Consider the following 18,628-nt stretch of genomic DNA (forward strand, 5'->3'; position numbering starts at 1 on the left):
TTGTCCGTTTGTTTTCTCTAAACATCAAAAAATTCTATAAGACCTACGCAAAAAAAAAAATTGTTCTGGCGACAATTTTTCTTGTGCATTATTTTTGGTTCCTTGAAATGTTACGCGAAACGATTATGCATTTTTTGAAATGACGAACGCAATTAGGAGTAAAAAAAATCACGCAAGTATATATATAATTGAATACGGATGCCCTTGTTCGTACTCAGGGACACTCTTAATCAACCTGATAGGGGAGATATCGGCCGCGAGCATGAGTGAGCGTGCTAGTTCACGGTAGAGGAGAAACTCAATATGGCACACACAACAGTAACTGAAAGACAGATAGCGGTTGGTGCTCACGGCAACTGGTGTCACTGAAGCATCTGCTCACTGCATTTCTTTTTCATCTTATTTTTTGTCCTGAATACTCTGGCGAGCCTGCACGCAAATATGAGACGCTTCAGAATCACGAACGGAAGCGCTAAGAGAACAGCGCATAGCCGCCTCCCGACTCGTGTGACGTAAGGAAGAACGATTGCATCGTTTGACTGTCGAGCAGAGCGTCGTTGTGCGTGGCAATGAGTGGGCCCAGTGGGCAGTGAGCAAGCAGTAACCCCAGGACCAACCGACGACAACCTTACACAATGTGCGAATGTTTCCTTTTCCTCCTTGACAAAAGCAGACAAAGGAGACACTCCCAAGCCTTCATTACATCTCGAAGTTCGGCTTTGAGTGCCAGACATTCTCCGGCGTTCATCAATCACTCGTTCCTGCCAGCACCTCATAATTCAACGAGTTGGCGGTCTGCGCGGGAGGGAGCGATTGCTGTGGACTCTCGTGCAACGGGCGCAAAACGAAATCCGGACTACACGCCTCCTTAAATCTTGGGCAGCTACCACTGCCGCCTTTGGCGTGTATACACGTTGGGATGAGGCTGGCGACGAGACCGCGCGGCCCAGATCTGTCAGCACACCGTGGCAGCGCCGAGACCGGTTTGGAAGCTCGCAGCGAATGCGCCGGCGGCCGCTGTAGAGAAACGAACGCGCGGGCACGTGGACCCATTCATGCGATCTCCAGTTTCGTGGCTTATACCTAAGCGATGTGCGCTGGTCCGATTCGTGTGAGTGTGTGCGAGCGCCCAAGCAGGACTCTAGATGCGTTGATTTACGCCATAACAAGTTTGCTGACGTCCGCCTTGTACAAAAACGGGGAAAGAACCACGAAATAAAAAAAAATCTGAAAAAATAAAGAAAATAGCAGTGCAAAGTCATATTGACGGATCAAGGCTCTTCGATAATTTTTCTGCTTAAATCGCAATGTTTATATATATATATATATATATATATATATATATATATATATATATATATATATAACGAGAGCACACAACCGAAACGTTCAGCTGATCTTACGTCAAATCTGCTACGAAGTTATTTCTGTGACCGGGAAGATGCTAGGTATGTTAAAAATTAATTTTCTGCAACTAAAATAACCAAACCAGGGTGTGCCTCTATGTTCAACTTTAGGCGTTTAACTAGCCTATTTATATGTTAACGATATTACTAATTGTATTCAGTAATCTCATTGTGTTTCATGTGCCGACGATACTACACTAACGTCTTTCTATAAAGACCGATTCGCTTTACTGTCTGGAATGAATGATATTCTGGACCACGTAGTCAGCTACTGCAACTGAAGTGCTTATTTATCAATCGTATACGAACTAAATTTATGGTTTTCGTGAAGAGTCAGAGAACACTACTGGTTCTTCCTAAGGTAATGTTAGAAAGTCATTCTATTCTCGCTTGCGACAGTGTTAGTTTTCTTGGCGCTCAGTTGGATCCGCACCATAAGTATTGTGATCATAATGCACACATCAAAAAAAAAAAGCTTATGGTATTAGTGCGTTCATTAAAACTTTATCTCTCCGTGAGTCACTATCATAACGCTTTATTTTGCATTCGTACGAATCCATATTTCAAATGGCATTGCTGCATGGTCAAATGCATATGAAAGTCACCTCTCATCTGCATGCGACATATGCAGATCAAGCCTTTCGTATAATTCATGGTCAATCCTACACTTGTAACGCCAGTGCACTTCTGCATACAAATAACATTTTACCTATTCACGAACTATTCAAGCCTAGCGCTTGCGTTCTTTAAGAAGAAAAGACTTACGTCATGAGTTCATTAATTCAGTTTGCTAAATAACAATAATTGCACCACATGTGCGCATAATATTAATTTTTCTACCTAAAGTAAACAGCCTTTATGGGAAAGTGACGGCTGCTTTATTAAATTCGAAAATACTTTGCCAATTTCATTGAAACTGCCGCCATCCTTTTCTGTATTTAAAATGTGTCCCTAAAAATTTTCTTCCAGGTGGCAATTTCTTTGTTATTGCCATTTAAACTTCTTTTTTTTTTGTTCTTTTTCCTATCCTCACGTCTAAGAGATTGTGCGTTTTAATTTATTCGGCAAATTGTCTTCTAGAAGTTTTTACTGCTTCCATATTTCTGCACAGACTCTTATGTGCACTAGTCTATACTTACTACTGAGTTTCTATTTGTTTTCACTATTTAGCGTTGTACAGTTTTATTGTCTATATTGCTCTTCTAACTGTATCTTTGTGTATTATTTTTACATCTTATTGTTTCCTTTGCCATTTGTATTTTTTCCATATTTTACTGAATAAGCAACGCTCCCGTTACAGTAGATGACTATGGGACCCTTGTGTGTATGCTGTTATGCTGCCTTTTACCGTAACATTAATGAAAATCGGGTCTTACGATAATATCACTCCAAACTGATTTATTGTTGCTATTTAGCATCCTCTAAAGGCGCATGCATGTGCCTTCATGCGGGGTGTAATAAAACAAAACTTCTTTTTTATTAATATTACCAATCACACGGTTGGTTGGGCAGCCTGTGATTATACGTAAACAGCTTTCCGGCGAGAACGTCCTTTTACATGAACAGAACATTTAGCGATATGAGTTATAATGTCAAAGCTTAGGGCATCGAGTACAGCGCTTCTTACGCTTCTTTTAGAAGACAGCGCAGATTTTATTTTCAATCGTTGCAACAAAAAAAAAATTCAATAAGAAAATGCCGTCGCTACCAGGGAAACCGGCAAAAAAAAAAATGAAGGCTACATAATCCAGGTCGAATGGAAAAGTGTCGACTAAGTATTTTACTTGTTATCTCGCATTCCACGCACTTGACCAGTGTGCTTTCATCTGTAGGATCGTTTGAGCCACCGTTTTGCATGTTACATGTAGCCGACAAAAGCAGCCGGTCTCTCACGTGAACAACGAAAAACCTAAGCTAAATAAATGAGAACCGGTGTGTCCTAGCCTCGTGGAATAAATAGAAGGTATAATAAAGAACTCCTGGGGAATACAACGAACGCGTCCTGTAAGCAAAACACTTCGCCAAGAACAACGGCAGATATGACAACTTGAGCATTTCTTTGTTTGTTTTGCACTCCCAATTTAACTTTTGAGCTCTAGAACAGGTCCTACGTACAACAAACCACCTGGCTCAGTTAGGCCCCAGCACTCCACCCACCAGCTGGACAGGTTAGCAGCTGGCTTTTGCATATAGCTAACCTTAGTGCCTACACGGCCTCCATGTAACCTCAATGCCTCACGAGAGGTATCTATAGCGCCGCTGTCGAGTGCGTAGGGAAGAGACTACCACGTGCACAGCTCGCTTGTGATGCTTGCGACGTGCGAGGCGCGTCGGCTGTGTCGTGTGCTCTACCGGCGACAATGACAGCATGCGAAACAGAATTCTGCGTTTGTGCACTCAGAGAGAAACTATGGGGCTATCTCCCTGAACAAGAGAACGGTCAGTAAAAATACACGGCCTTCGCTGTGTGCACGAAACTGCTATAGCTTCTTCAGAAGGGCCAGCCGAGAGAGCCGACGGTTTCTTGTCTATATAGCCGGCGTGAAGAGTGGCTGCTTGGCCGTGGGACAAGAATTACTGGCGGAGGCGTCTCATGGGAGGAGTGGAAGCGCCGTTGCCAGTCGCAACGCACCTCCTATGCAGCCCGTGCTTGAGCAGGTCCTTTGTGCGCGCTGGCACGTCCGTGTATACGCGTTTGTGCGATTCTCTGTAATCCGCCGTCTGAGTGGAAATACCACGAGTGCGTTCGGGCCGTGAACAGGCTTAACGTTTGTCGTTGCTTTCTTGAATTGAGCTCACTGTCCTTATGCTTTCGGTTCGTGGCCTCTTTTTCAGACAAACACGGGCGGATTGCACCAGTGCTTGCGTTTTGTTCACTAGCTGGCTGCATCACGACAGGCGATGGTGCCAGAAAAACGTTGGTGCCAGAAAAACGTTGCTACGAGCAAAAAAAATTTGCTATATAACTGTCAGCGAACGTGTTTCAACAGTTATGGCAGCACGGGCGCTTTCAATAACGATACCAACTGACAATACAAAGTAAACTGATTTTAATTTGCACAATCAAACTTCGCCCTTCAGAAAATTGTGAGGTTTGTGAAATTTCTCGAGATTGAAGACCAAGCCATGCAGTTGAATGCCGCCACTTTGGCCAGGCTCAGTGCAGCTCGAGACTGTAGCCATATACGTAAAGGCTAATTGGGATAAATGGACAACACTGCAGAAGCGAGCGTGGAGGCAGTAACAGCATAGCAAAATTGTGCACGGACAGCTGTCTCGTTTGACCTTGCTATACACGAACTTGATTAAGTCACGCTATTAAAATGTTTTGCGCACAGCGCCACGCAGTCCCAAGGGGTCAAGTATACGTATGCTCCAGGCAGCTGTGCGTGCGTGTAGATATATAGTATCTTGCCGGTCCGCAAATTTGTAGCGAATCGTGTATCGCGCTATGGTAAACTGCTCTATTGGCCTTTATGCTTTCGCTCTCGATCTTTAAAGCAACAACTTTGTGTCTTATGAAAGCTTTAAGAAGGCTTCGCAAGTTCTCCATATGTACGCATTAGATTACTGTCATGCCTTCGGGAGTCACATTTTTTTAAAGCGAAGCTTTCTTTGCCTCTTCTCCCGACTTTCCGGGCGCTGCTGCTGCTGTGAACTTAATCGCGCGCGCCGTTGGGTTTCTTAGTATGAATATCTTAATATAATTAAGATATTCATATTACGGTATCTTAATATCATAAATATGTACTACGCGGAAATTTCATTTTTCTGAGCAGGCGCACCTGGTCAAAACAATGTATATGAAAAGTCGGTCAGACAGGCCTATAAACAAGCGTTGCCGTGTGTCGGGCTGAGGTCTCTGCCAAGACACAGCACCTTCTTCCGGGGCCCCGACCGGCGGCTCTCGAAAAACTCATCCACATGAAAGTGCCCAATGCACTTCAAGGAATATGTGTGTGCAGAATAACGTGTTTGTTGATTAGGAACCAACACCAGAGGAAATTGTGCTTTCACAAGAAACACTGACCAACAGCTTCGTCAAGGAGTGTTTAGCGCTGCATCAAAATCAGACATCCGTGCCATTGTTGACAGTCAAATAGCGACATTTTGACCACCACTTCATTTTTTTACAGTCGGTCACTGCTTCCCATGTGAATGCTTTCTTGTTTTTTTTTTATTTTGTCGCTGCTAATTTGACCGAGAAGTCACCTTCAGGTTATTCAGCCACCACTCACTCATCGTGGCTAGTGCTTAAAAAATCCTTTCGAAGCATAAACTACATCTCGGTTTCATTCTCTGCTTGTTCCTGCTCTTTTCCCGCTCCCTGCGTTTTAAAAACAACTTCAAAAATTTTCAATGTGCCTGTTACGCGTTGAACGCGTAACAGCTGACGAAGTTTTTTGGTACACGCTTACAAAAGGTTGAAATATTTTAGTAGTTTTTTCTTCTTTACTTTTGATTCGTTTATGTCTGCAACATTCGTGAGTTGTGAATATACTGAAATTAAACTCAATACAATTCACAATTATGAGAAAGGGGAACTTTACAGAAATACATTCAGATATCCTCAGTTCAACAGATGCCGACTGTCGAACAGCGAAAAGCATACAGACTACTTCACCGTAAATAAACACCGAAACCCGATAAAGATAGTCGCACTATTTTCGAGTAAATATTACCCTATTGTCTGCAAGATGTGACTGTATTGGCCGGTGAAGGGTCAGAATACCTTCAGCACTAGATGCTATAGTGTGTCGGTGAAATTCATTGCTTTACTTTACGGGTACGCTGTGTTGGGCAGGTGAATCAATGAATTCTAGAGCATTTGCGAAAGAGCAGCGTTCATTATAATATAAATAAACAGGCAGTACAATTTAAAAGTAGCACAGTTTGCAGCAACGTACAGTCATAACGCTAAAGGGTTCAAACGTTATGTGAGGAAACAGAATTAAGAATATGAAACGTTAAAACTCGGAATAGTGTAGTTACGGGCGGTTACAATATGCGAAAGTTCTGGAAACAGGCTGAATAACACCATATTGCGAACTATGTCCTTGACTCCACAAAAAGTGGAAGTGATATGTCGGTAGAACTTGAGGAGAAGAATCGTGCGCTCAAAATGAATGCGCTCTTGACCGGAACTGGACATGGAAAATTTCAAATGGTGAAACAACAAATCATGTCGACTTTACGCAATGAACGGATAAATATTGATGTTTGAGGCACGGTAAATTGTCACGATCACTGTTTAGTGAGGTCTAAGGCTTTCCTCTACTTGTGGAAAGAAACGAGGAAAGTGGTCAGAAAAAGGCAGACCATGCTAATAGCAATCAAAGGGAAAAACATAGGAATTCAAGCTGTAGCTCTCTAAGAAGTATGAGGTTTTTCAGTATTGTTGTGAGTATATTACACAGGTAATAAATAATACCGTAGCGGAAATAATGCCGCATGGTGTAACTGAAGTCAGAGATCAGGCACAAAGGTATGAAACAGGCAAGCTCTCCCACGCAGCAAAAGACTGTTGAAATTGGTCAATAAGCGTAAAATGAGTGAAATTCCAAATTATAACATCGGAGACATTGAGAAAGCAGTAAAGGACTGAGGAAGCATGAAATAAGCAAGAAGGAGACATGTCATTGGCAGAAACACGATGCATATTTTCAATGATAAATGCGACAATGTCGTCAGTAATTTCAAAGCCAAGATAAAGGGAGCAGTGGAGACATAGTTAATTGTTCAGTACCCTGAACAACCAGGTAGTTGTTATTAGACAAAATTCTAGAAAATATATGAAAGTCTCAATTCTCACCATACGAATGGAGTTAGAACTAATTTTCCACATATGTCCAAGATGTAAGCAGGAGAAGACGATGAAATAACAGTAGATCTCATCAAAGAAGGTGGGGATATTGCACTAACGAAACAATGCGACCCCTTACCTACAGCACCTCATGTCATCAGATGTACCACAGGATCGATTAATGCCAACATAATATTCATCCATAAGGAAAGAGACACTCAAGAACTGAACAATCAAAAACTAATTAGTCTGCAGTCTGTATTGTAAAATATATTCACCAAGATGATTTCGAATAGAATCAGGGCACCAATTTAAAAACCAATGAAACAGATTGGTTTATGAGAAGTTACTTGCAATAGATCATATCCATGCTATTAATCTGGTTAGCGGGAAGTCTGTAGTACATTACAAATCCTTGAAATGGCTTCCATAGATTACGAAAAGGCATTCGATTCAGTAGAGGTAACAAATGACAATGGGGCATTGGGTAGTCATGGCATTGAGGAAGCATACTCACAGATACCATAAGCACGCAAATTCGCAGATACCATAATTCGTCGCAACTGAAAAATTACGAGTTAAGAAGGATGACCATGCAAGGAGGCAGAATATCGCCGTTATTATTTACTGCACCATTGCAAGAAGTATTGAAGAGGCGAGATATTGAGGCATTAAGTGTAACATTAACAAGGAATGTACCAGCAGCCTTCGTTTTTCAGATGCCATGGTCCCGCTAAAAAAAAAAAAAAAACACCGGACATGGCTTACACCAAATGATTAAGGGCCTGAACTGGCAATGTCTAAGGCTAGCTTTAAAGATTAATAGGCTGAAAACTAACGTTCAATAGCCTTGCAAAAAAAAGTTCGAAATGCATGTCAGCCGCTTGAAGCAGTGATAGTGTGCGTTAATCTCGCCCAAGCATTCGTAAGTCGGATCGTAAGAAAGAAATGTGCCGACAAGTTGGTTGGAACGCATGTGGCAAGCACTAGCGAGTCTTTACCCGAAGACAGGTTTGTGCATGCTACCAGTACTAATCAAGGGGCCGAAGGTTGGAGGATAACAAAAAAAAAATGTGAGAAGAAATCAAGAACTGCTGAGCAAGCGATCGAAAGAAAAATAATGGAAGTAACGTTCAGATGCAGAAATACTTCTTTGACGTAGAAAACTAACTCATGCAGTTGGTATTCTAGTTGAGGTTAACGGAAAAAGTGGATTTCGACAGGTGAAGTTGTACGTATGTCCATTAGAGTGACAGTGGATGCCGAAAGAATAGAAATGAAGTCGGGAGCGGCGAAGGCTAAAGGTGGAATCAGATTATAAAATTTCCTGACATAGGATGGAGTCAACTTAACGAACAAGGCGTGCGCCCGGTTAAAAGATACGGTGGCATTCTGTGATATAGTAACAGGTTCTTTCATTGATGCCGCGAAAATGCTTGGTTGTCCGAGTATTTTCGACCGCGCATCCCTGTATAAGACGAGTGCAATGCGTACATGGCGCAGGAGCTATTGTCAGACAGCGTATACTTGTTGGACGCGTGCGTGTTTTAAAAGTGTGCATACCACTTTGTCAACGCCGTAAATGGGATGTTTTCTCTGTATGGAAAAAAATGCGCGATGGTACAATGGTTAGCGCATCAAAAATGTTCACCTGGGCACGACATCAGTTCAGCGACTGGAATTCTCTTGCCTTGCCAGACAAGTCAGGTACAAATTTCCGTTTCTCCGTTGCTTCCGTAGCGGTAGATTCCGTAGATTTCCGGCACCACTAAAAGGACAGAAATCAAAAGCTACGAGTGCTCGCAATCGATATCTTAACCCAGTTCATATGACGGATTACTTCACAGTGCGATGTGTTATCGCTAAATAGCCGGTCGCGCTACACATGTTGTATACACATACTGCACGCCTCAGTCAGAGTTACGCCGATGCTGCACACAACGGCGACTGTGGAAACGCGAGGACGCCTTCTCATTTGTTTTGGATTATTCGCGTTTTAATTTGTATCGTGAAAGAGAAACCCAGAATAGGAAAGGAAGAGAGATCACCCAGACGAGCGTCAGGTTTGCTACCCTACGCAGTGGGTAAGGAAAATGGTGAAAGAGGAAAGGAGGGGGAGTGCGCTCTACGCGCATGACGGTAGATGCGCAAGAGGACTTCGAACGGCCACTCAGCCCGGTGGATTTCAAGAATTGCACTATTGCGCGAATAGCTTTTTGCGCCAGCGACAGGTGCGGCCATAGTCCAAGCATTTTCTACTTGAAAACTGGTGTCGAGCGCAGAGTGTTTAGAGATGCCTTCACTTTACCCGAATGCCCGATGCGGTGCCTACTCAGAACAGACTTGCCAAGCTTTCGCTATGCCCCGTAGTTCTGCGACTATTGTCTGAGATTACTTACTTAGATTGAAGGCAAAAGCATTTTTACTGACCGAGCTTCGTAGCCTTTTTGGGCCCTCAAAATCCAAAGCAAGTAAAAAAAAAATGCGAAGGAAAGGCCATACGGTATTGCGGGTTTAAAGACAATTAAAAAAAGTGAATACGGGTATTCCTTAGTGAACACCAAAATATTTTGTTAAGAACCAATTGAGAATTTTTAAAACATGGGATTCGGAGAACATGTGAAAGTGATAATGCAGCTTGGTAACATAACGAAAGAGCTATAGTATAAACAGCTTAACAGTTACGAAATAAGCTGGTACTGTCCTAAGATTGAAAGGTAACGGTTGTGCTTGGGCGGTATAGCAGTGGTGCACATCAGAATTTGTGCGATAATCGCCAATATCATTATTAATGTCAAAATCTTATGAATTAACTTAATGAATTTAGTGAAATATGTTGTAATTGATGAATTGAAGTCATCAATGGATAACCTTTCGATAGAAATTTGTCTCGAGCCAGTTTCGAGTGATGTATACTCGAAGTTTGCATGCAGTCTAACTTATTATTGTTTGAGGCCACACGTTTCCGGATTAAGTGAAAATGGGGAACAGGAAATCGTTAACTAGAAGAGTCATGAAGTTTCACGGAAAAATTTAAGTCTGTACTTCTCGGAACTGGTCATAGGAGCATGAATTTTAGCAAAGCTTATGCTTTGAGTATCGACTGACTTCAATTCTGCGATTACACCAGGCCCCCTAGAGCCATTAATTAAAACTTGTTTCCTGAAAAATAGTCGTTTGATAACCTGATCGACTATTATTGCGGTATTTCTTATTTCCGCTGCTGCTCTAAAGCAGTTATTTTGTCTCGAATCACCTATCTATCATTATCTGAGACAGTTTTTGCAACAACACGCAGTATGTCTCGTAGACGTGCGCGCAGCGTCCGCAGCCACGTCAGTGGTGAGCGCGGCAGTGCTGGTCAGCGGATGCCGTTGCTGCATAAGCGGCTGAGCCGACTGCAGAACGGTACGCTGCCCAGCGCAGCTATCTTCTCATGAACCCCGATAATGGTATTATGTCAGTGTTGTAAATATAGACGATGGTCTTGCAAGAGATTTTTTCGCGACATGCATTCAAAAGCTCTTACACAGAGCAGAGGAGGCACCGCGAAGCTGCCAAGGCAAGACACCTATCGAGGAGCGAGACCCTCCCTGTGCCGGGCGAAAAGGCATCTTTTTGCAAACACTACGATCCTACTCTCACCATATTTTTTAACGCGAAAGCAAATGGTGAAACGGACACCTCTCAAACGATTCTGCAGCTCAGACAGCAAGTCGCTCAAGCGGTTTCAGCGGCACTTGCGCAGAAAATCATTCGAAGACGGAGACTGCATCACCATGAAGATGTACGAGGTGCGCGTTCTCTTATACCTGCACTTTCTGTACTCCTGACAAAATCAAAGAACTCAAGTTTAACGAACATCGGAGAATTTCATGTCATTCGGAGCTACGCAGGCAATAATCATGCCTGCTTTGAGTGCGCAACGCGCTAAAAACGCGCACCGAGCGTTTATCACATGATTGTGCCCATGGTTCTATTACCCAACATCACAGGTGCGTCATGTGAGCCCATTGCATTGCGACTTCTTGAACTATATATGTGTGAACTGCTCGTGAAATTGTTCTAATTTTTATTATCGCTTTTTGAAAAACATCCAAGCGAATGTGTTCTGAATGGCGGTTTAAAATGTACGTGTTGTGCTGTACAATGCGCCCATTCGAATGTTTCTTTTTTTTTGCGAACCGCGCGTAAATAAGTTCCGACGTTATTTACAATTTAGTGCTTCGAAGTAGGTCGGTAGGTATGCAGAATCCTGTCCCTTCTCCGACGTAAAAAAAAATGTTTCGTGTAGGGTTTTAATCGGGGCTCTCCAGCAGAAAAGCCCGATGCTAAGCTTACTAGACGTGCTTAATTTTCTTGTGCCAACACCAACCAAGGCTTTGAGACGATTTGAGAGCGCGTCGCGTCACATAGAAAACAATCTGCTTTGGAAAGCGAAGGTAGGCGCATGCGTGCTAGCTTCCATTAGGTCGCAGGCGCAACAAGGGCACGCGCGAATAATCGTCAAAATTACCCCTGCCCTTCGCGTGTGTCATGTCACAGTGCAGCAAGTCGGTTGTAAAAGCCAGAGCGCACCATTTTCCCCCATCGTTCCCTGTGGCATCTAGCGTATTGAGAAGACACGTGACATTGCACCACCTTCGGGGAAATAGTCCAGGTCATAACGGAACCGGTAGTAACGTGCCTTCACCAGAATACAATGGATCAGCCCTCATGCCGTCGTCTCGCTGGTGTCACACACACGCTCGCGTCACATACGAATATGCTCACTTTACAAAAACATGTTGATCCATCTGGTAACGCTTCGTAGAACCCCAAACGGTATTGGATAGCCAGCTGCAAACCAACCTGCAAATAACATCAATGCCCAGAGTACGTGGGATATGCACAATATTTATTTTGATTGTATTTTATCTTTTAGGACGGGCCTACGTTTGTTATCTCTTGCGTATGGCTAAGCGGAAAGGAGTGAATGGCCCCACCATGCAATGATGCCAATGTCTCCCACACATATATCTATTAATAAAAAGAAATGGTGCCGTATTTGCCAACAGATGACTATAACGACTATCAAATGGCCAAGCACCAGAAGCTCAGCAAGCTTATTTTGAGTGTGGGAACAGGTCCGAAGCTCATTGCACCTACACAAATTTTCTTGTTTTTTGTTATTGTGAAACCAAAGCTTAATTTACTATTTCATAGGGGAGTGAGTCCTCAGGGCTGTTGGCGCAGTCTCCCCACCTCTCGGTTCCAGAGTTGTTGAGAAACGGCCATTAAATAAAACTAAATTATGGGGTTTTACGTGCCAAAACAACGACCTGATTGTGAGGCACGCGGTAGTGGGGTACTCCGGAATGATTTGGTTCCCCTGGGGTTCTTTAACGTACCCCTAAATCTAAGAACACGGGTGTTTCACATTTCGCCCCCACCGAAACGCAGTCGCCGTGGCCTGGATTCGATCCCGCGACCGCGTGCTCAGCAGCCCAACACCATAGCCACTAAGCAACCAAGGCGGGTTGCGATGCGGTCATGTCGATGGTGCTCACTGAAAACGAAAATAATGTAAGCTCAGTGGCCAGGTTGCAAAAAATAATCTTCGGACTATACAAGACCCAAGGAAGCACTTCCTGCACCAAAATTTAGACAAGACAGCTCGTCAGGAACGGACTCCTTCATTTGCTTAGGCCTTACAGAATCGTGCACAATTCATTGAACACCGCGTACCACCGAATTTCTCTCTAAGGCTTCTTAGGCAACGCTTTTACGTATACAAAATGTTTCCAGTTGGGTTCAAAGGCCCTTATTACCTGTGCGCGCTTCACGAGAAATCCAGTAATAACAGCATCCCCCGAGAGAATTATCTTGACAGTTTTCCGCGAAAAAGGAACGTGTGAAATGACAGGTCGCCGCCTTGCATTTTTGCAATGCGTTTAATTGAAAAGGCTGGGGAAGAGCCACTCCATGCCGATAGCCCCAAAGGAATCCTGAAAACTAGCGTCCTGCTCGGAATTAAGAGATGTTGAACGGCGAAAATTGCAGCAACCGTGCAACAAAGAAAAAAAAAATAGGCCCAGACATATTCGCATTTCCCCTTCTCCATGTACACGGCGTGTTGAATTAAGTAAGCTTGTAGGTTAACGAAAGCGTTCTGACTGCCTTGAGATCGAGAGCAGACAGCTCGCCGCTGCTCGGCTGTTATAGAAAAGAAAGAAAAGGGAGCGCGCTTGCAGCTGTCTCGCCATATATCTGCGCCTCGGTCGTACCCGTGCTCTCACGTTTTGTTCGACGAGCCCGGACATTTTAGCGCCTAAACGAATTGACACGTGTTGTATTTTTAGCCATGCACCAAGTCCGCAACTTTCTTTTCCTCCGCATCAAGCTTTTAAATAGCGACCGATGATCTCACCGTTGCGAGAAGGCTGATGACCTGGCCGATTTCGAGTCCAAAGGCCTCGGACGTTTTCCCGGCGAGCCAGAATTTTAGCACATTTCTCGGCTGGTTGCATTCTTGCCGCGAACTTGGCACGAGCCCCGCTTGTATGACTTCACCCTTTCGAAAGCGTACTGCTAACACGAATCTTACGAAATTGTACCTTCATCCTCGAATTTCGTGCCATTTTACGACGGTACTACAACAGCAACAAGACCAGAGGCATCGGCCAGAGCATGAAACAAAAAAAAAAACGGCGCATTGCATTTCCAGGTGACGACGCAACAGTGGCAAATATAAAGCTTGGTGAATCAAGCAGAATGGTTTGGATTGCGTGCGCTTGTGAAGCTCAACCTTGCGGTACGGGGTTAGATGATCTCTGTTACGTCAGGACAAATTCTGCCTCTTAGATTGGAGAGACTAATTCGCATGGACGTTCATGACCTTCCCTACATACATTTTTTTCGTTTCTTTGCTTCTTATTTCTGCTGTTGTTTCCGTCTTTCATTTCTCCTTACCCTTCCCCCAGTGCAGGGTAGCAAACAAGAATCTCATCCGATTAACCTCCCTTCCTTTCCCATCCCGTTTATCTCGCTCTCTCTCTTGCTACCTCTTAGTTTGGTTTTGCAGTTATGATCTACTGCCACATGACAGGAATTGACAGAAATGACCTGCGCCTTCTAGGACCACCTACTTCGAAGCGGTCTGCGCTCGCATTGAACCCCTACACGCTTGAACTTCGTGCCACGCGATTTGGGAACACGGTTGCAGGATATTCTTCAGTTATTCTCTGTTCTTCTTACGCATTTATCTCTTTTTTTAGATATGCTGCTCTTTTAAATTCTGTAAACAGCCGTTCACTTTTGCCAGGTATTGTGTGCCACGAAAACAAACTTGGCCAGAAAATGTTCTTGCGCTTCATTTTCTACTTATGTTGTGTCGAATCAAAGAGACAAGAATTGACGCGACTGTTCGGTCTAACCGTGCGTTTTGTGAACATTCGCGTGACAGAAGAGATGGCCGTGTCTTTTGCATAGTCCATTTTCTTGCGCACTGCGGCTTGTTTGAAGAGAGGCACGAAGAAAGCGAGAAAGATGCGCCTATCGTATGGCTACAGTCAATCAATGTAGCGATACGAAAGCCAAATAAAGGATGAATGAAGGTGCTCGAAGCACAGAAAACAAACTCCCAGCTGAGAACTTACGTCTGACGGCCCAGCCCTTGAGTTTACGGAGTCCAAGGAAGAGCTTGAAGTAGCTGGCCATGCACTCGGGCCCGACTTCCACTTCCGAGCTGGCCCTGACCATGAGCGGAAAGATCTTGTGCAGCACGGTCCCGAAGCTGGTAGTCATGTTGTGCATAAATCCTTCCCAGGTCAGCTTGGGAGGCGGCGTGGCGTCGTCGGCGAAATCATTTCTCGCCGTGCTGCCGTCGTCCACAAAAGCCGAGGTCTCCGTTCCATCTCCCAATAGAGTCCCGTTTTCCTCGGCTAGCGTGACCCCGGCGCAGCAGCTGGCGACCGCGAAGATGACGCAGACAACGAAGACGACGCCGGCCGTGGCACCGTTGACGGTCACGCCAGCGCGACGTCGGCGCTGCCGCTGGGGCTGTGGCGACCGTCGGTTCATGCCCGCTCAAGCGCTGGGAGAACGTGCGGACCTTCGCGAAGAGCAATCGTCCCTGGAGGATGCGCGCCGAGGAGTCTCGTTCAACTTTCGCGGGGGGCCCCCAGAAAGCGGCGACCGCGTCGCGGTGGGAGGGGAAGGCGGGAGAAAACCAGTGTACGACGAAGGCTTTTTCCGCGCGCGGTCCACTGCGGCGGCGAAGACCGGCATCACAGAAGACGCCCGGGCTCTCCCTTTCTGCCGTGCCGATGGCCGCCGTCGTCCGTTGCCGACCTGCAGCCAATGGGGGGATGCCTTCAGGAGCGCGAAATCAGGCCACAGGGCGGCGCGGGCCGTTATAGTCGGTCACCTGGACGTGGCGTCAGCTGCAGCGTACATACATACTCTGGCCGCGCCAAACGACAGCGCTCATCGTTTCTGGCAGAAACTGCGCGCAACGCAAATAGATAAAAAAAAGAAGAAAAAGATGCCGTTCGGCTTTGGTTTCTTTATAGTTCCTTCACCCGGCTGACTTTCGTTCGCGTCTTCGACGCGTGTATGGCACACGAGGCGGCGAGCCTGACAAGAATGAGCGCTTGTTTGTCGTCGTCATCCGTCTTGTACAAATGTTTTCCAGGTCACGCCGTTTCTCGCCAAAGCTTTCTCTTTTCACTTGCATGGCTTCTTTTTTTTTCGAATTAAATGACCTTGATTTGTTAGGTCCTCTGAATCGTTAATGCGACACATCAATATGGATGCAGGACAAACTCTCGCATCAACGGCTTTTTAGCTTTCTCGCCTAAGTTTCAAACTCGATCCGTAATTTCAGTGGTAGTGGGCCGCAGTTCGTGCCCCCCCCCCCCCATGCTAACAATTATTCCTCTGCTAAATCTTCTCTTTCTTTTTTCGCGGAGTGCCCCAATGCACTGTCCTTGGGCCCCTTATTTTGCTAATTTACATTAATGATCATGCCGTCTATTTACGTCTACTCGTAGGGCGATTCTGTGGTTTATTGTACGATTTCTAACGATCATGATTTCCGACCTCTCCAAGACGACTTCGGCAAGACCGCCTACTGGCGCAGCGAATTGATAATGTCACTGAAAACTACTAAACCAAATAGTTACATTTACTCGCAGAAAGCATTTTAAGCCTTTCCGTTCACCGAAGTATGCCATCTGTAGAGGTCGGATTATAGGAAAATGCCTACTTGTTCCCGCGCGCTCAGATTCTACCCTTTTGTTGTACGAGCACGAACTGGGGTTAGGAAATGGTTTAGCCAGACTTTAGTCGGCTTATTAATGTCTGTGTCTGTTATGTGCGCCTCCATATGCCTATTTTAATGCGTCAGCATTACAATAATCATGCGAAAGAAAAGCCGTCTGTCGGCTTGTGTACAGCAAAAGATGGGAGAGAAGTGGAGAGGAGGCCGACGCACGTAGAAGGGGAGGAGGCATCTGACTGAGGCGGCAGGCGCAGAGCGCTGCAGTGTGGCCTCGCACAATTGGCGCTCGGTCGTCAGCAAATGTTAACGCTCCCGCGGGCAAGCCCGGATTCGCGTTCCAATAGACGCTTTAGTGGCTGCTTTCGTGTTCTGGGTGCTCGATAGTCAAAAGTAACGGTGGATGCCGCGTCATCAGTGGGGGAGAGCTAATAAAAAAACTGTTGCATGAATCCCATTGATCACCCAGATACTTTTTTTTTGCTTTTAGCACTTGAAATGGCTTTTTGGGGCGTTCTTTGTCTAAAAAGTACATTCGCTTACTTCTTTCCGCAAGACCTAGCAGCATGTCGTTGATAATGGCAACGGAGCTGGTAAAGTGACATGTAGCGCATAAGCGCTTGCGTTGTCAACGTTGAGCTCTTGAGGGCCCCTCACCAACTGTCTGAAACTCGTTGGCAATGCCAGAGAAAAAGTCAAGTCCGCTGGAACAACTGTCGCCAGTAGTTCCGCGGTCCCCTTTTTCGCCGCCTTCGGTCCCCTTGTGCTTGTAGAGACACACAAGCTGATGGCGGCTCATCAAAACTCTGCGATATACGAGCAATGAACTCTGCCCCTCTGCAATAATTTCTCCCCCGACTCCACCCTCCCCCGCTCTTTTTATATAGATAAGTGTATATAAGGAGACGCGTATTTCTGTGCTCCAACGTATGATAAAAGCGTAAGCAGTTTGGGAAGAATATGTTAATGGTGATATACAAAAAGCCCTTAAGGAAGACTTCTTGTGCACAGTTCACTTGTTACACAGCTACCGCCCCATAACACAGGTGTAAAGGGACACTAAAGGCAAATACTAAGTGAAGCTAAAGTGATATATTCGTGCTCGACAATCTCTAAGGCGTCAATATCATCGCGAACAGAGGCTTAATAATCGAGAAATCGAGGTAAATGCAGGACATGATTAGAAACTCCCCCGGGACATTCGAGCACTTGCCCGGCGACGAAAGCACTACTCAGTTAAATTCTGTCACTAGTACTCAACCAGTCGTTGCAAAAAGGCATCCTCGTATTGCATTAAAAGACGAAATAAAATGCTACTTGTCCATTTCGATTTCATCATTTAGAAAAAAGAACTCATTGAAATTACCCTTGACAACGACGAGGGTGGTCGAAAGGTTTCGTTTTCACTCGACTCTGCGCCGCCCACGCTTTCGCGTTTCAGTACTTTCCTGATCGCGTAGTGCTGCGGTGGTTTTGCCGCCTCGCGAAACACGCACAAACTACAAGTAGCAGAGAATTCAACTTTCATGTGATGTCACGTGATGCCCGAACGGTCTACGCCACTTGACCAAAAAGCAGTTGCAGCGGCGAATCCGCCCTCTGTCTTGGCTCGGTGCCGCCGTCTGTCGGGCGCCGTTTTACTCAACGACGGCAGCAAAGGCCGGTGAAGGCGTATGCAACGTCAACACTCCCGCGGTTGGTTGGCGGGATATTTGAATTTCGAAAAGTGTATTCAGACTCTTCAGACAATTTTCTCGTAAACTAGGTCTTTTCTTGGCATGAAACAAGCGTTGCGAGGTTTCTGGAAAGGTATTTAAACAGTCCACATCGACTTAGTATTTGCCTTTAGTATCCCTTTAATGCATCTCATGTGTGTGACAGCAGCTGTCGAAAAAGCTTGTGCATAAGTGCAGTCTGTCTTAAACACGAAACAAGGATTTTTTTTTCTGCTCAAATATTTCAGAGGTTCTTACAGGCGAATCCTCAAAAATTCTAGAGTTCCCGATGTCGTCAAACACACGGAAATACAAAAACACTCCATCCACCTCTTTCGATGTTAGCGCTCGTTTTCAGCCTACAGGCTTATTCTGATTCAGAAGAGGCACATTGTTGGGCCCCAGGACCTTGACATGATGATCATGTGTTATTGTTCTTATAACA

General features: G+C 45.1%; 1 protein-coding gene across 1 annotated transcript in view; it reads right to left on the reverse strand.

The window, feature by feature from the left end:
* Nucleotides 1-18,000, reverse strand: part of LOC142582430 (nose resistant to fluoxetine protein 6-like) — a 119,554-nt gene extending 101,554 nt beyond the window's left edge. The window contains exons 1-2 of the mRNA XM_075692144.1: nucleotides 17,835-18,000; nucleotides 14,847-15,540 (exon numbers count right to left, since the gene is read on the reverse strand). Coding sequence (XP_075548259.1) covers nucleotides 14,847-15,270 — 424 coding nt within the window. The 5' untranslated portion in view covers nucleotides 15,271-15,540; nucleotides 17,835-18,000. The remainder of the gene's footprint in view (nucleotides 1-14,846; nucleotides 15,541-17,834) is intronic.
* Between the last annotated feature and the right edge of the window lie 628 nt (nucleotides 18,001-18,628).

Source organism: Dermacentor variabilis, chromosome 1 (genome assembly GCF_050947875.1).
Source record: "Dermacentor variabilis isolate Ectoservices chromosome 1, ASM5094787v1, whole genome shotgun sequence".
NCBI lineage: Eukaryota > Metazoa > Arthropoda > Arachnida > Ixodida > Ixodidae > Dermacentor > Dermacentor variabilis.